The sequence below is a fragment of the Melanotaenia boesemani genome, chromosome 5 (assembly GCF_017639745.1).
Source record: "Melanotaenia boesemani isolate fMelBoe1 chromosome 5, fMelBoe1.pri, whole genome shotgun sequence".
NCBI classification, from domain to species: domain Eukaryota; kingdom Metazoa; phylum Chordata; class Actinopteri; order Atheriniformes; family Melanotaeniidae; genus Melanotaenia; species Melanotaenia boesemani.
This window is the reverse complement of record NC_055686.1, coordinates 29,437,662-29,456,432: the sequence shown is the minus strand read 5'-3', so window position 1 is coordinate 29,456,432 and position 18,771 is coordinate 29,437,662. Positions and strand designations below refer to the sequence as shown.

General features: G+C 44.0%; 2 protein-coding genes across 2 annotated transcripts; both read right to left on the bottom strand.

Annotated features, from left to right (window-relative positions):
- Positions 1-411: 411 nt before the first annotated feature.
- Positions 412-10,251, bottom strand: tspan5a (tetraspanin 5a). The gene is given in 10 exon segments (XM_041986439.1): positions 412-477; positions 574-654; positions 657-692; positions 1,513-1,560; positions 2,912-3,037; positions 5,075-5,248; positions 5,324-5,470; positions 5,701-5,751; positions 9,857-9,913; positions 9,915-10,251. Coding segments are annotated over 10 exon segments (810 nt in total). The 5' UTR covers positions 9,939-10,251.
- Positions 10,252-12,636: 2,385 nt separating this feature from the next.
- On the bottom strand, positions 12,637-13,614 carry LOC121639402. Its single transcript, XM_041984600.1, has 2 exons — positions 13,325-13,614; positions 12,637-13,052 (listed from the first exon to the last, which is right to left on the bottom strand). Exons 1-2 carry the CDS (start codon positions 13,608-13,610, stop codon positions 12,637-12,639), a joined length of 702 nt encoding a protein of 233 aa, XP_041840534.1. The 5' UTR covers positions 13,611-13,614.
- Between the last annotated feature and the right edge of the window lie 5,157 nt (positions 13,615-18,771).

Genomic DNA, 18,771 nt, shown 5'->3' with positions numbered 1-18,771 from the left:
TGTACCACACACAACTTGCAAGGAAAACAAGTATCATCCAGGGACCAGAAGGACGATGTTTCGTTACATGTATGATGCTGCTTCTTGAGACTTAATCTCAGAAACACGTACATCTATTTTCCCTGTATAAAATAACTTTGTGCATCAAGATGGTAGCTCTAATTCGTTAAGATGAAGAGAATGACTTATTCAGGCTGCTGACTTGTGAACATGAGGTCTTTTTATCAGGACTCTAGTTAAGCAGTCTCACTCGTGTGTAAATATCTTGCCTGGGATCAGGAATTGTAATATTCCTGTAGAGACGTATTTATTTTACTTATGTCCATCATAATCAAGTATGATGTGAAAACCTGGACAAAGGTTTTCTGAATGAGGATAGTTGTGAGAACAGTGCAAACTGAATAGTTTTTCTCACCAGCTCGCCCTAACAGCCTCGATGTCACTCACTAAATTTTGGGCTAAACAAATCCCAAAAATCTGTGGATGAAAGAAAAAAAAGCAGGGAATGAGATAAAAGACTTGACAATGCTTCCTGACTCGGGTGTTTTTCAGCAACACAAGGAAGGAACCCACCTGCAGGAGAGCCACTCCTATAAAGATCCCAGCCACCAAGGTGAGGTTGTCCTGGAGCCACTTCTCAAACTGTGGCTACGCAAGCCTTTCACATTGATGTAGTCTTTCTGCTCCGAGTCCTGTAACACCACAACCACCAGGTTTCCCTCAGAGTAGGTACACCCACACGGTTATAAACACACAAACCCAAAAGTCCTTCCACATGACTCGCTTTACAGAGGGTTCTGGACTACGTCTCATTACAGGATCCAGTCTGGGCCTTAACAGCATTGAAAAAGATTCTATTTAAAAAGTTAAAGCTCTAAAAGATCTAGAGAAGCAGTGAATAATTACTATCACACAGTAATAACTCATATTACACTGTAATAACTCATAGTAATAGGTACTATTACACAGTAATAACTCATAGTAATAGGTACTATTACACAGTAATAACTCCTATTACACTGTAATAACTCATAGTAATAGGTACTATTACACAATAATAACTCATATTACACAGTAATAGGTACTATTACACAGTAATAACTCACAGTAATAGGTACTATTACACAGTGATAACTCATATTACACTGTAATAACTCATAGTCATAGGTACTATTACACAATAATAACTCATATTACACAGTAATAGGTACTATTACACAGTGAGAACTCATATTACACAGTAATAGGTACTATTACACAGTAATAACTCATATTACACAGTAATAGGTACTATTACACAGTAATAACTCATATTACACAGTAATAAGGTACTATTACACAGTAATAACTCCGATTATATAGTAATAAGGACTATTACACAGTAATAACTCATATTATATAGTAATAGGTACTATTACACAGTAATAACTCATATTACGCTGTAATAAGTCATAGTAATAAGTACTATTACACAGTAATAACTCCTATTCCAGTGAAAGACGTTTTACTTACTGGTTTTGCTCGAACGTCATATCCACACTGAGTGTTGATCACATCCTCCTAGAGACACAAACAATCAGCTGTAAAAATGTTTTAGTTATTCTGACTTGTCATCAAATAAAAAACACGTATTAATCCATTAATCCGGATACAGATCTGTACCCACTTATTCCAGAACCAGATCAAGGCGAGCCGGAGTCCTTCTCATCTGCTACTAGACGAGATCCAGACTACCACCTGGAACTCAGCTGCTACTAGCCGAGATCCAGACCACCACCTGGAACTCAGCTGCTACTAGACGAGATCCAGACCACCACCTGGAACTCAGCTGCTACTAGAACGAGATCCAGACCACCACCTGGAACTCAGCTGCTACTAGCCGAGATCCAGACCACCACCTGGAACTCAGCTGCTACTAGCCGAGATCCAGACCACCACCTGGAACTCAGCTGCTAATAGACGAGATCCAGACCACCACCTGGAACTCAGCTGCTACTAGACGAGATCCAGACCACCACCTGGAGCATCGCCGTTACTTAATTTCTAATTGCTGTATTTTCAAAAGATCATTTCCAAACCGATTTAAGGGGATTTTTGGAGTTTTAGAAAAAAAAAGACCAAGGCGTCATTGAGGAGGACGGCTCACCAGCCTGTAGAGCAGGGGGGTCAAACTCTGGTCCTCGAGGGCCGCCACCCTGCAGGTTTTAGTTGTTGCCTGCTCCAACACAATTGACCAGGTGAATGGGTCCAACAGCATAATGTAAACTTCTCCACAATGATCCGTTCATTTCAGTCAGTGCTGGAGCAGCGACTAAATCCTGCAGGATGGGGGCCCTCGAGGACGAGAGTTTGATCCCCGAGCTGTAAAACATGACATAAAAGTTGCAGACTGTGATTTCTCTTTACTACCACCGTTATTCAGTACCATGACTTGAGCATTACCAGGTCCAGCCCAGGGCAGGACATGCCTCATCCTATTTTCTTGTCTTTATTTTTGCTAGTTGAAATCTGTTTTTGATTTATCACCGTTGGTACTTTCACAAATTTCTCCATGTTCTGCTGGCAGTGCAAACCTAACCCTAGCCCAGTTTGGGAACCACCAATCTAATGTAACACTGGCATTAAAAGTAATCTTATGACTAAGTCCGTCTCTGGTTGGACTTACAGCAGCGTGCAGCAGCATCACTGACCGTTACGTTATACAGACGAGAAAAACCTCAACAACTAGATTAAATGAAAAACTGACGCGGTAAGATCTGGTGCCAGCTGGAATATCTCTGCAGCAGATGAGCAAAACACTAAGAACGTGCATCAAAGTCAGTAAATTCAGATGATGAATCTGATCTGGAGCCATGATCACTGGTGCACCCCCGAAGTAGCTCTGGAAGAGTCTGGGAGAAGGGAATCATACCGCCGGGTCCTTGGTGCAACAGGAAAAGGGAACTCCACACTTTTCGCGGCTGGGATTCCCATCAGTACAGTTAAAATAGATGTTCAGGTTCCAGTCGTCTGCTCCAAATGCACCGCAGCACTCCCACTGAGGGAAGAAGAGGAGAAAAGCAGGTTAGAGAAGAAATCCCAGAAAGTAAGACGTCCCAAGTGGAACTGCCCCCCTCCATTAACACTTCGATTAACCTGATTTAGAGTTAATAATGATCTGATCTGTTTTTGACAGAACTACGTTTTGTTGAACTGAGCAGCAGCCTAGAAATGCTCTGATAGTAACCGTGGTTTACCACCTAGTTTTAATGGGATGTATTTACTAGGCCATCACCTTCAGTCCCCCCAGTACTACCAGTAGGCTACGGTATCCCACTGGTTGGTTTTCCTTAACTAGGCTGTTACTGATTATGAATTGGGTTGAACTCATTTGTCTGTAAAGCCCTGAGATGATGTTGTTGTGAAGTGGCAACATACAAATAAAGTTGAATTGAACTGAACTGAACAGTTATCCAAGAGCCTGAGCCAGGAAACAAAGGGCAGAAAATTCACTTCTTAAAAGTCTTTAGTTTTTATTTTGCCTTTTAACTAAAAGTAAAACATGAAACTATTTATTTAGTAAATTTATTAGTGTGATATGTCAGAATTATTGTACGTCAAAAGGTGTCCACAAGGGAAGAAAACAGGTGTCAGATTGTGAACAGGGTTTGTTTTTTTTCCAAGGTGTTGAAGGTGTTAAAAACATGAGTGGAATGATTCAGGAATTGTGATGAATTAGCTGCATGCTCCAGCTACAACCACAATTATGAAGGTAAACTTCAGACTGTATGTTAGCCATTAGCATGTTAGCTGATGCTAGCTCAACGATACAGTGTTTACTTCTATCACAGTTGCTAGCTACCACTCCAGCCAGTTTGGTCCGAGCTCACCTCCTATAACAGGGTTAGTAGCATCTGAGGGAAATGTATGAAAAGCAGGACAAACATTTTGGAGGCTAAAGCCAGCTGTGTTCCACGTTGGTTGTTGAGGGCCACAATCCTGCAGGTTTTCAAAGTTCCTGCTCCAACACACCTGGCTCAAATTCAGTTTCCTCCTGCAGCCCCCCCTTCCTCTACCACACCTAACCACCTCAGTAAAGCCAAGTTTTCCACCAACGGGACAGTTAGGGTGCGGATATGGTCCTGTAACCTGTAATCTGGTTGTGATTCCACAGCAACCGTTAACTCACCTGAGAGGCGGAGCATCAGCTGGATGCAATAGATGCCTCAGCTACGTAACAGCATGACGCCATCGCAAAATGAAGTAAATTTATTCATTATATATTTTTTAAATTAATCGGCCAATTAATCAGTATCAGAATTTTTTTCTGCCAAATATCGGAATCGGCCTTACTTCTGGACTTCTTGTTTATTTCCTGGATGCAGATGATTTGCTGGAGTCATGCCTCCATCCAGCAGCTCTGTCCTGCTTGTTTCAATGCTGCGCATCCTCCTCTCTGCCGTGTCAACCACGCACACATGCACATGCACGCTTCGCGCACGGCGGCGGCGGTTGAGGAGGCGGCGATGTGGAGAGAATGTAATGGAGCTTAAGTGAATAGTTTATAACTAAATAATAGATGGAGACAGGACATCCCATTCCCCGGGGACACAGTCTCTTATTAACTACAAATCCCAGCAGCCTGTGCAAGCTTTCCTCTCTACGGCAACCGAGAGGAGACATACTTCTTCCTCAACCATCTACTATGGCGCTAAAGCAGGTCCGGCCAGAACAGATCAGGTCTCTGCTGCAGCTGCAGGCTCTGCCTGACTGCTGCCGGGTGTTCTGTTTTACTTCAAACACAACAGATCGACTGATTCCGCTGTCAGAGTCTGTAAACGCAGATGGCGTACAAGATTATATTTTATAACATAGACCTGAGGAAAGCTAATTTACATGAGAACAGGTAGTTAATGAGGTGTTGATGATCCGCAGGGGACTGGCAACCACAGAGCAGAGAGCTAGCTAGCACTTTACAGGGACGACATCACCACTGCTGAGTCTACTGTCTATTTCAGACTCGCAACAAATAAAAGGAAAATTTACTGGAATGTCAAGCTACACATTATTATACACGTTAATGGTTTTTACTCACGTATTCCTGAGTGAAATCGATGAGGTTCTGTAAGTCGATGTCGTCCCTGTAGGCCCGGATGTTGTTGTTGATGAACAGGTTGAGCTGGTCTTTTATCCAGTCCTTAAAGACGAACGCCAGAATTCCCGTCGTCAGCTCCAAGAAGAAAGATGATTCCCAGAAACACGGGGAGAACTGCAGGAGGAGGAGGACAGAAGTCAGACCCTCCTTCAGATTATTCATCCCAGCCCAGCACTGAATGGAACGTACAAACTTCAGTAGAAATGTGTTTTCCCGCAGAGCTCCGATGCACCCAGCGAAGCCCAGGATGAACATCACCCCCCCAACCACCATGAAGAGCCAGACTGGGTCCAGACCCCCCAGATCTGTGATGGATGAGATGTTGGACAGAACCCCCTGGAGAGGAGAGGAAGAACACAAGTCAGGAAAATGCTGCATTATTAGTTTACACTAGAAATCTGGAGGAAAATGTACTGATTTAAGGTCTAGAAACTAGAAAGAAAAGAAATCCTTTTTGTGATTCAAGTTGGTCCTCCAGCCCCTTGTTACTTTAACCTGCTCATTGAGTCGTTCAGAGAGAGAATTCCTCACCTCATAAACCTAATAAATATAAAAAAAGTGCTCACCTTTTCACTCCATGCCCACAGTCCAACTCCAACTAAGGCCATGCCCAGCAGCTGCAAAACACCAGTCACTTCTTATTACTGGGAAGATGTCCAGATTACATGCTGTCAGTGTTCTTGAGAGGAAAACCTCTGGATGTTTAAAACAGGACGACTCTCCACATGCAAGCATTCATTAATCTTACAGCATAATTCCAGGTTTTATCAGAATCTAAGAAGCCACTAAGAAGAGGTCACCATGACCTAAACATCAAACAAGAACGAGTTAAAGAAAATGAATTATGAGTGTTTAAAAGGCTTCATATTAAACCTGCATATCATATGTAACCTTATCATTTATCTTGCTATATGAAGAATGAACAGCATTTTACAGCAGCATACCACGTTTCCACAGGTATGCTGCCTGGAGCCAGAGATGTAGCTGGGACAGAAGAGATGTAGCTGGGATAGAAGAGAGAATAGATGTTAGCTGGGACAGCAGAGATGGAGCTGGGATAGAATAGAGAAGAGATGTAGCTGGAATAGAAGAGATGGGGCTGGGACAGAAGAGATGGAGCTGAGACAGAAGAGATGGAGCTGGGATAGAATGTAGAAGAGATGTAGCTGGAACAGAAGAGATGGAGCTGGAATTAGAATGGAGAAGAGATGTAGCTGGAACAGAAGAGATGGAGCTGGGACAGAAGAGATTGAGCTGGAACTAGGGCTGGGCGATTAATCGATAAATCGATAAATCGAATTTTCCATTTCTGGAGATAATTTTTTTGAAAATCGGGATTTTTTTCATAGTTAGTTAGCAGCAGACTTAGCCCTCCTCCACACCAGAACGCTGTTTGTCTGACAGATTTTCAGTAAAGTGACCCTTCACTCACGCCTGGGATTTAGCTGTGCGTATAACTGCAGTGAGAAATGATGCTCTCTATGAGATGCAGAAATCAACTTAACCCACAAACCCTAGTTAAGAGACAACCTTCATCAGGGGAATTATTTCTGCAGTGGATCCTGTATGATAAGGATCCAGATGGAAAGAGATCACGGATGCATTGTGTCGCATATTTCAATGTAAGATATGAAATCGTTTATATGGTGGAAAAGCTATGACATTATGTGCTTTAGTTTTCCTAGCATTCATCTATATAAACAAATGAATGTTTTTAATAAGTTTATGTTTTGTAAAAGAAAAGGAAAAAAAATCGATTAAAATCGGAAATCGGATTTCGTTATAAAAAATCAGAGATTTTATTTTTTGGCCATATCGCCCAGCCCTAGCTGGAACAGAAGAAATATAGCTGGGATAGAAGAGAGAATAGATGTAGCTGGGACAGCAGAGATGAAGCTGGGATAGAACAGAGAAGAGATGTAGCTGGAATAGAAGAGATGGAGCTGGGACAGAAGAGATGGAGCTGGAATAGAATGGAGAAGAGATGTAGCTGGAACAGAAGAGATGGAGCTGGGACAGAAGAGATTGAGCTGGAACAGAAGAGATGTAGCTGGGATAGAAGAGAGAATAGATGTAGCTGGGACAGCAGAGTTGGAGCTGGGATAGAATAGAGAAGAGATGTAGCTGGAATAGAAGAGATGGAGCTGGGACAGAAGAGATGGAGCTGAGACAGAAGAGATGGAGCTGGGATAGAATGGAGAAGAGATGTAGCTGGAATAGAAGAGATGGAGCTGGGACAGAAGAGATGGAGCTGAGACAGAAGAGATGGAGCTGGGATAGAATGGAGAAGAGATGTAGCTGGAACAGAAGAGATGGAGCTGGGATAGAATGGAGAAGAGATGTGGCTGGAACAGAAGAGATGGAGCTGGGATAGAATGGAGAAGAGATGTAGCTGGAACAGAAGAGATGGAGCTGGAACAGAAGAGATAGAGCTGGGACAGAAGAGATGTAGCTGGAACAGAAGAGATGGACCCGGGACAGAAGGGATAAAGCTGGAACAGAAGAGATGGAGCTGGGACAGAAGAGATAAAGCTGGAACAAAAGAGATGGAACTGGGATAGAACAGAGAAGAGATGTAGCTGGAACAGAAGAGATGGTGCAGAGACAGAAGAGATGGAGCTGGGATAGAATAGAGAAGAGATGTAGCTGGAATAGAAGAGATGGAGCTGGGACAGAAGAGATGGAGCTGAGACAGAAGAGATGGAGCTGGGATAGAATGGAGAAGAGATGTAGCTGGAACAGAAGAGATGGAGCTGGGATAGAATGGAGAAGAGATGTGGCTGGAACAGAAGAGATGGAGCTGGGATAGAATGAAGAGATGGAGCTGGAACAGAAGAGATGGAGCTGGGATAGAAGAGAGAATAGATGTAGCTGGAACAGAAGAGATGGAGCTGGGATAGAATGGAGAAAAGATGGAGCTGGAACAGAAGAGATGGAGCTGGGATAGAAGAGATGGAGCTGGGATAGAAGAGAGAATAGATGTAGCTGGGACAGCAGAGATGGTGCTGGGATAGAATGGAGAAGACATGTAGCTGGAACAGAAGAGATGGAGCTGGGACAGAAGAGATGGAGCTGGGACCGAAGAGATGTAGCTGGAACAGATGAGATGGAGCTGGGACAGAACAGATGGAGCTGGGACAGAAGAGATGGAGCTGAGATAGAAGTTAGTGCGCCGGTTTTCTGTGACGCCAGAACGGAAAAAAAGGGATGTTCAAGTGTGACATCACAGTTTTCATCAGCTTATGTCATGATGGAGAGTGAAATAGAGATGATGGTGAAATCCATGAAAAGATGAAGGGTACGGTGTGTGTTATGATACTGGGTGTGGTGTGCGTTAAGATGGATGCAGGTACAGCGTGTGTTTATGATTGATACTGGGGACGGTGTGTGTTATACTGGGTACGGTGTGTGTTATGATACTGGGTACGGTGTGTGTTATGATGGAGGCTGGGTACGGCGTGTGTTATGATGCTGTGTATGGTGTGTGTTATGGTGCAGGGTATGATGTGTGTTATGATGCAGGGTACGGTGTGTGTTATGATACAGGTATGGTGTTGTGTTGTGATGCTGTGTATGGTGTGTGTTATGGTGCACGGTACGGTGTGTGTTATGATGCAGGGTACGGTGTGTGTTGTGGTGCTGCGTACGGTGTGTGTTATGATGCTGGGTACGGTGTGTGTTATGATGGAGGCTGGGGACGGCGGTGTTATGATGCTGTGTATGGTGTGTGTTATGGTGCAGGGTATGATGTGTGTTATGATGCAGGGTACGGTGTGTGTTATGGTGCAGGGTAAGGTGTGTATTATGATGCAGGGTAAGGTGTGTGTTATGCTGCTGGGTACGATGTGTGTATTATGGTGCAGGGCACCGTGTGTGTTATGATGCTGTGTATGGTGTGTGTTGTGGTGATGCGTACGGTGTGTGTTATGATGCTGGGTACGGTGTGTGTTATGATGCTGTGTATGGTGTGTGTTATGGTGCAGGGTAAGGTGTTGTATTATGATGCAGGGTAAGGTGTGTGTTATGATGCTGGGTACGATGTGGTGTATTATGGTGCAGGGCACCGTGGTGTGTTATGATGCTGTGTATGGTGTGTGTTGTGGTGATGCGTACGGTGTGTGTTATGATGCTGGGTACGGTGTGTTATGATGGAGGCTGGGTACGGTGTGTGTTATAATGCTGTGTATGGTGTGTGTTATGATGCAGAGTACGGTGTGTGTTATGATACTGGGTATGGTGTGTGTTATGATGCTGTGTACGGTGTGTGTTATGATGGATGCTGGGTACGGTGTGTGTTACGGTGTGTGTTATGATGCTGGGTACACTGTGTGGTGTGTGTTACGGTGTGTGTTATGATGCTGGGTACACTGTGTGGTGTTTGTTACGGTGTGTGTTATGATGAAGGGTACGCTGTGTAGTGTGTGTTACGTGTGTGTTCTGGATGTGTCAGCTGCATGAAGCCTGGCCTGAGCTGTCATTACACTGCAGCACAAAAAGCCGATTAGCTGTGCAGCGCGCTCCGCTGCAGCTGCTTTTATCCGGACATTACTGGACGCTAACAGCCGGAATGAAGCGATATGACCCGTCAGGAAGGTTGCAGATAACGGTCCGATGAAGATGATGATGATGATTGGGGCCTCCCTCCTGAACCTACACAATGAACCTAAGGGCTCCTAAAGAGAGCGCGCATAAAAAATAAGTAAACAAACCAAAAGCTCTTACCCAAAACAAGATGTTGAAACCGAAAATGAAGTATTTGATGCAGCAGCTGACTTCCTTGGCCTTTGTAATGATTCCCCGACATGTTTGAGCATCATCGGCGAGTCGGTGTGAGGAGAAACACGGCCTGCTTCAAAGGCTTTGTGCTGGGACCGGAAGGGAAACAGGTTCAGCGCTCCGGGGATGCATTTCTCTCGGTCCGCTCACACGGTTTCCGCTTCAGACCCGCGTCCTAACATGGTGGAAGACCGACGCTCGCGCTCACTGACACTGCGGTAAAAAGTACAGAAGCCTACATTAGCTGGGGCGTTAAAAATATCAAGGACGCTTCCTCCGCTACTCCGGGTAATTTGCGCCCATGAGAGGCGGTGACGCTGTTGGAGATGGTCGTCGATGATTGGCTGAAAGAACACTTGACTGACAGAGATGGGAACCAATCACATCACAAGATTTCCGCAGTACTTCCTGTGTTTTCACCGCAACAGTAATAATAGTGATTTTGAAAATTGTAATAAACAAATATTAATATTACTTAATTTTAATTGTCAAATAATAACACACACATATATATAGAATAGAATATAATAATAATAATAATAAAGTATTTCTATTCTATATATATATATATATATATATATATATATATATATATATATATATATATATATATATGTAGAGAGAGAGAGAGAGAGAGACATATTACCATTAAATTTAATGGGAAAAGGTGTATACTTACTCATTTGTGTATTTTAACTGTATCTACTTCCAGAATTCTAAACTAGTAAATAGATGTGAAAGTTGTATAATCTCTTCTTGGAGCACTCACACTGCACTAAGGTCTGACCAGCAGGCACTTCAGCGGGTGGTGAAAACAGCAGGAAGAATCATTGGGACGACTCTCCCAGAGATCAGCACCATCTATCCCACTCGCTGTTTGGGAAGAGCGCCGTAACATCCTGGGGGGACCAGCACCACCCTGCTCATCAGCTTTTCCACCTGCTGCCCTCAGGGAGAAGGTACAGGGCCATAAAGGCCCAGAACATCCAGACTGGCCAACAGCCTGTATCCTCAGGCTGTGAGATTACTGAACACTGCCCCCCCCCCCCCCCCCCCCCCCCCCCCCCCCCCAAGTGAATTGAATTGAATTGAATTGAATTGAAAACCCATTGTTGCGTCCCACCGGGTTGCAGTTATAGACTGGGTCCAGTAAGGGGCAGTCACCACTTACTGATGGAGAAACCTGTCCAGTCAGAGTCCAGACCTCATCCTGACCGCAGGAACCAGACAGGCTGGAGGGGGAGGAGGTCTCAGTGTGGTCCTGGTTTTTCTTATGAAAACACAAAAAAATGCGTACCCAGCCGGTACTTCATCCATTCTTTATTTACCTGTCCAGGTATAACAACAATAATAACGTCCATCTGATTATTAGTGGACTAGATAAAACTATCTGTGATGAATCGAGCGCTCAGTCTTCTTAATTGATTGATTCATCCTTTTTTTTTTTTTTTTTTTTTTGCTAATGAATATATATTAGCCGTTTTTATCAGTTAGATCCTCACTAACTACTTTTCTTTCTATTTCTGCTTGCACGCCAACTAAAACGTAGCACAAAAAATAAGAAAATTGGTGTTTGGTTGATTATTTCTCCCCTTTCCATTTCACATAACCTACAAATAATACTAACAACATGTGTGACTCTACAAGTAAATGAAATACCATTTATTTGGAAGACGTTTGTGGCCTGATTGACTTTAATTAGCCTACATCAGTGAGGTGTACAGATAAATCGGACCCCTCCTTCTTCCTCCCTTCTTCCAGCACAACCTCCATATGAGACTTGAAACACGCTGATGTGGAGGTGGAGGTGCACAGTGAAACCACATGGGAATGAGCTGGAGTCTGGTAAACTGGAAACTTTTTTTTACTAGTATTATTATCTTCATCCTTTCACTTGTGCACCTTAAAAGCCCATTCCTGCTATACGCCAAATACACATATAGAGCATTTCGTCCGGCTTCTGCGTCCTTTACGGAGGTAATTTAATCTGTTTTCGGGGCTTTGTGGTTGTGTACCATAACGGAGAAAAATTTGTTGTACCACTGAAAACCACAGGGGGAACAGTGTTGAGCTGTATAGCTCACATGTGACCCACCCAGAGAACAAGAAGAAGAAGATGACTTAGAAATTTTTCCTTTTAACTGTGGAAGCCTTCAATCATCCAATCCACCAGGAAACTGCGAACCAGACTGAACACCAACCAACACCAACAGGAGGATGGGGGGGTTGGTCATGTTTTTTGGGAGGTACTAATCATTCATTTAGCTTCTCATTCCACAGAAACATCATCACCAGTTCTACCTGGTTGCAAATATGACTAATCAGGCTTTAAACTGCGTCTAATACAACATCAGCTTGTATTACTGAGGAGAAAAAATAATCCATCAAACACAAAGATTTCTATATTAACATGTGTAGAAAGCAGCTGTAGATTTAGTTCTAATGATCCCAGCTTGGTGTTTTCTTTTTAACCTCATTGCTAGTCTTAACTTGGAACGTGTTGCAGGTCTGAAATGTTTATTTGTTAATGAAATGAAGCAGATGATTCTCAACATGAAATGTGTGTAGTTTACACCGTCTGCAATAAAATCCGTCAAAAGAAATGAAAGATTAGCGGCTGCATGCCCATATCATCCAAACTTTCTGGGAAGTAGAATTGCAATGAGGAAAAAGAGCAGAAAAACTAAAACAAGCTTCATGTGTGGTTTGAACTGAGCAGAGACATGTTAAAGCTGGAGAGGATTAGCCTGGTAAAACACCAGTAGAGGGTCACTTAGAGAGCTCCTGTCAAGGCAGTACAGACTCTGTGTCAGAGCCTCGTGCAGGACCAGACTCCCACTCTCGTCTGTATAGCGCAGCTGGAAGCCCAGCACCTCCAGAGGCTTCGCAGCCAGAACGCCGGACACGTCGAACACGTCGTACCCAGACGAGGGTCGCTGATCCAGAGTCAGCTGTCTCTCCTCCAGGGCCGGACTTTCTTTCAGACTTTCCTGCGACGCGATGACGCTGTGCAGGGTGACGGTCACGCTGAGGGGAAGGGGGTGGAGGGTTTTCCTGAACAGAACCAGCTCTGCGCCCAGCATAGACGGGTTCAGGCTGCTGATGTTAAACCAGATCCATCCTTGTGGGGCGGGACGTGGAGCTGAGTGATCCAAATAATAAAATACAGAATATGTTACAGTTTTCTGGCTCTCTGAATACTGGATTAATTTATTTTAGTTGGAGTGTTTGACTCTTATCAGTCACCTGACTTCCTATTCCCCTCCATGGGAAGGGGCTGGGGTCTCTTAAACCCTTAGAACAAGCTTTTCCACCAGTAACCAGGCCACTTTTAAACTTCACTCATGCTAGGTCTTTAAAATAAACACAGTGATCACTGCTTTTAAAAAGATACAACTGTTCTCAAATTCTTACCATCAACACTTCGAAAGCTTTGCACCAGCATCCCATCTGATCTTCCAAAGTCTTGAGCCTCCAGTGAGTCCAGATGCTGATAAATCCTCCTCATGTAAGGATGCGCTTTGGCCTGATGACTTGCTGACACTTTATTGATATGCAGCATTTCCAGAATAGCTTTGTTGAGCCCTTGGTCGTCCTCTGCATCTCTACGCTGATCCATCAGCAACAAGCCGCTTGCAGAGCATGCCATCAGAAAGAGCAGGGTTATGTCCAAAAACACCCCAAACACCCCTCGGACCATTCTGACCTGAAAATCTTTCCAACCCTGTTTGGTGTGACTGAGGGTCTGGACTTGGTTTCTGCTGCAGCCTCCACCTGGTAGGCTGGTGTGCTGGACTGAGATATGCAGGACCCCAGGGGCTGTCAGGACTTTGTGAACTGGTCCACGTCTGAAGCTGAGGAATGTTTCCTCTCTGACAAACACTCTGCCGTGCAGTGTGTGAGGCACAGCCATGCACCGCTGTGAACGAGCAACCACTGGGCCGACACTTTCACTCCACTATGACTTGAAACAAACAACTACAGACCTAGTATGTGCGATCAGGGTTTAAACTGGACCAGGGCCCCGGCATCTATGCTTTGTTGTTACAACATTTTACCAGGTTTACAGGCAACTCATCCAGATGAGATGAGTTTCAGCATTAAGTCTTTAGAACATTTCAGATTTAACCTCATCATCATCGTCTCTGCGTCACAGATGAAGCCTCATATCTGCAGAGGAAAAGATTTTAAAGAAAGATTCACTGTGTGCTAAGAAAATCCACCCCCCACCATTACACCAGCAGCCGCCTGAAGCGTTGACCCAAGGCAGGATGGATCCATGTTTTCTTTTTTTTTTTTTTTTTTTTTTTTAACTTGTCCTGTCCAGCATCATAGCAGCATAATAATCTGGTTGCTGTATCGTGCTGAACAAATTTGCTCTGCCAAGGGGAGGCCTATGGGTAAGGCTCCTCTTGATAATCTGATTCATTTAATTATTTATTTACTTTGAATCACGGAATCTATGTAATCTTGCTGGACCTGACCGGAGGGGACAGAAAAAGATGGAAAATAGCAAAAAGAGCAAAAGGGAAAGAAGAAAGGAGACAAAAAGATCACAGACAGAAGGAAACGACCCTTCAATCCACACCATCACCACACAATAAACTGTTACACCTGTACATGAACACACCAGAAAATTTCCTACAACTTTTACAAAAACAAAAACAGAAAAACACACAAAAAACAAAAAAAACAAAACAAACAAAAAAAAAAAAAAAACCCAGAGCTGCTAGTCATTAAGAGTTTTTAAATAATAACCAAATCAAAAAGACATATCATGAAAGTAGCATAACAGTGACCAGATACTAACTCACAGGAAAAATAAAAAAAAGAATTATCTCATAGTATATAAACCCACTGGACAACTCAGTGACTGTGACAGCATGCATAGCATGAGGAATAAGGAGTGATCAGTGATGAAGAGTGGTGAGTGAGATCGTGCAAATGTGACCACGCCTCTACGGAGGTCAGAGGCAGACCAGAGCAGCCCAGAGACCCGGGCCCTCAGCAGTAGCCTCGGAGCACCAACCCAAGCTACCCCACCATGAAGACGACTCCAGCCCCACCCGAATGGCGGCAGAGGAGAGCCCCAGCAAGAGCCCCCCACGGTCTTAGAGCACAGGTCCCAGTGGGCCAAGATCGGCAGCCGCCGGGCCTGGCAGGGACCGGCCACCCAGGACAGCCCAAGCGAAGGGCCCTGGGCCCCAGGAGCCCAGAGGTGGCTGCCCCACCCCCCAAAGGCAGAGGGCCCGCAACATGCCTAGGAGGACCAGGCCCCCCCAGACAGCCACCCGGCGTAGTCCAGCACACACCCCGATGTTCCAGCCGCACACCCCGGGAACCAGGGTGCCATCGACCCCCTCCCCCCACTCCCCACCTACTTCAATCTGCACCCCATATAACCCCACACTCACACCCTCCCCTGTGCCGTTCCCACAAGCACTCACCATCACACAGTCACGTCACACATAACCCACCCACCATGCCCCATGGGGGACACCCCAGGCGGACCAGAGGACAGCGAGCCCCAGCAGCCCACCAGCCATCCCGGGACCCAGCCCCTGGGGCAACCACCTCCCCTGCTCACCCCCGGCCACACCCACGGGGAACAGGGGTGTGAAAGGTCCCCAATACCCTCTCCCACCCCACTCCTGACTGTTTATGTTGTGTGTGTTGTTTGCAATTAAAATTGAGGGGCAGTGACCGCAATGAGCCGGGAGCCGGGCCATCTAAGTGGCCCCGCCCGATATGCACCGCATGACATGCCCCCCAGGTGTTGTTTGTGTGTTGTGTTGGTGTTTTGATGTCTTGTTTTCATGATGTTTCCAGCAGATTCTGAGCCTAGCACCTGAATGTGGAGCTGAAATGGAGACTCATCAGACCAGCAACGTTTCTCCATCTTCTATTGTCCAGTGTTGGTGAGTGTGTGTGAATTGTAGCCTCAGTTTCATGTTCTTAGCTGACAGGAGGCACCCGGTGTGGTTTTCTGCTGCATCCTGGTCCAGATAAGTCCCCTTTCTTCCTGATTCTGATGCTCAGATTGAACTTCAGCAAGTCATCTTCACGACGTCTACATGACTACATGCTGCCGTGTGATTGGCTGGTTGGGTATTTAAGTTAACAAGCAGGTGAACAGATGAAGCTGATTGTGGTTGCTGAGTAAACATTGATGTGGATATTGTTTTAGACTTAAGGCCCATTTACTCTCGACACAGAAGACGGATACTCACCAAGTGATCCCAGTGAAGTTCAAGGCCTTGCTCTTCAAGTTCCTGATTGTAGGGCTCGATCGCACCTGAAGCTCGGATTGATGTAAGTGATGGACATCCAAAGCTGGTTTGGATGTCCAACAGCTGATTGGCAGAGAAGAGACAAACAGAAGGAAGGATTGCCACTGCATTGTAGTGGAGTTGGAGCACCCCCACAATTTTGAAGCCTGTGTTGATGGAGGCATTCGCCCCTATTAAGGCCTCAGGGGAAGAACAAGTTATTTATTAAATTATAAATAACACAAAGAGCAAGTTATTTAAATTGTAAATAACATAAAAAGCAAGTCTGTCTGAGCCCGGGCTTTTACCATTTTTCAGCCCTTGATTGTCTCCATTATTTCTTCTCTTGTAATGGGTCGACGTAGAGCCTCAGAGTCGTCCTCTGTCAATTTTGGTAAATTAATTTTCTCCAAATAGACATTTATTGTTTCAGTATCTGTGCATGTGTCGGTATTCAAGTATAACCCTCTATAGAAAGGTGCAAAGCTCCTGATATATGATCAGCTTTATGTGGGAACGGTTTCTCTGGGTCGTTCTCTTTGATTTTTGGTTTATTTGTCTTTTAATCTGAAATGCTAACAGTTTGCTAGCTGTACTCCCATGTTCATAGTAGCGCTGCTTTAAAAATCTTACATTTCTCTGGATATTTTCTGTGAGCACGTCTCCCAGGGCCCTCCTGGCTTCGTTAAGCTGAGTTAAATCATTCGTAGATAATTGCCTCTTATGCTTTAAAGTTCCATCCGTTTGGCTTCTCCAAGTCTCTTTTTGTCCCATGCAAAGGAGATTATCCTTCCCCTCAAAACAACTTTGGCTGCCTCCCACAAAGTCACTGGTGATTAATCATTTGTATCAATAAAGTTAAGATACTGAGCCAGTTCTGTCTTTATATAATCCTGAAAAGTATTATTTAGCAGTGAGACATTGAAACGTCAGCGACCTGCATAAATACACCTCTCTATGTCCTATACCAAACTAATTGGAGCATGATCATTTAAGGTTAAGTTATGTATTTTACCATCCAAAACTCTGTAGGTCTAACTTTTAGGGACAAAAAAATAATCAATCGTCTAATACGAGGAGTGTGGACTTGAGTAAAATGTATGAACCCGGCCTCTTGGATGCATATGCCTCCACATGTCAGCGAGCCTCATATCCCACATCTAGCTGGGCCCCAAAAGTGTGAAGATGATGGTTGTTTTTTATCCATATGGACACAACACAGTTAAAGTCCCCTCCAATCAGAATCTTTCACTTATCTTTATGAACAAAATAGGACTGCTTTTGTTTGAAACGTAAATAAAGACAGGCACACCACAGATGAACAAATCTTCCCTTCAGCGGTTTATGGATGTAAATAAAAGTGTGAGAGCAGAATGGCCAGAAGTACATGCATGATCCTTTCAGCTTCACATGTCCTGAGTCTGGCCGGTGGCTGGCTTGTATGAAGGCTACTGCACATTTAAGATGTTTAAGTTCATTTAGAATTTTTTTTTCCTTTTTATGGGGCTATGTGACATAATGACTAATTACTTTAATCCCTTCCGTTGATACTTATGTGCAAGTTGTCGAACCACATATCTTTAGATCTATGCAGAGATTGTAGCCCTATGGGACCCTGAGATGTGTTGCTATACATGACCCATGTCTTAAAACAGAACATTAACACAAACATATATATACACATATATAAACGTATATGTATACGTTATGTATTTAAATTATAAATTTAATAGAATTTATTCTATAATAAAATAACACAGGTATCGGATCGGTACTCAGAATCGGTAGAAACATAAACTCAGGTATCAGAATCGGTAGAAGATGGTATCGGAACATCCCAAGTTTAAATGAGAGTGAGGGAGTCTGCATTTACATCTTCCAACAATTTCCCTGCAAAGCTCTTGCAGCACCTTTAATGAAAAAAAACAAAACAAAAAACAACAAAACAAAAAAAAAAATCACAACCAGAAGTTGCTTCTTCTTCTGGAAAAACTGCTGAGGACAAAACTTTCCACTTGATCTCGTCTGGTGACGTAGAATTCTACATTAGCTCACGTTCAGGGACAGAAGGTGCCTATTCTGCCTAACGCCCAGCGGCTTTCCCCCATTCATGTGGACGGAGCGAGTACTATTATGAAGTGTTTACTTGAACGAACCACAAAGTCCTCATTAGGAGGAAGGAGGAGGAGCAGATGGCACCAGTACACGGGGCTTTCAGTCATGGGAATTCACTTTCAGACAATTAAACAACTGGATTTTCTTCCTTGTTAAATTAACCAGATTGAACACGAAACTTTCCTTTTATTATTAAACACTTTCTTAGATAAATGGAACAAAGTGCAAATAATAAAAAATAAACAAAAACCACAACCTGAATTTGACTCACTGCAAACCAAGGACCAGACAGGAAATAAAACAAGGCTACAAACAGAAATCTAACAAAAACTGAACTTAACAGAACCAAAACTCTTATGCAATGACATTTTTTAGCAAACTTCAACTTCCTGTTATTCAGCCAATCACACGGCAGCATGTAGTCACATAGGCGTGATGAAGACGACTTGCTGAAGTTCAAACTGAGCATCAGAATTA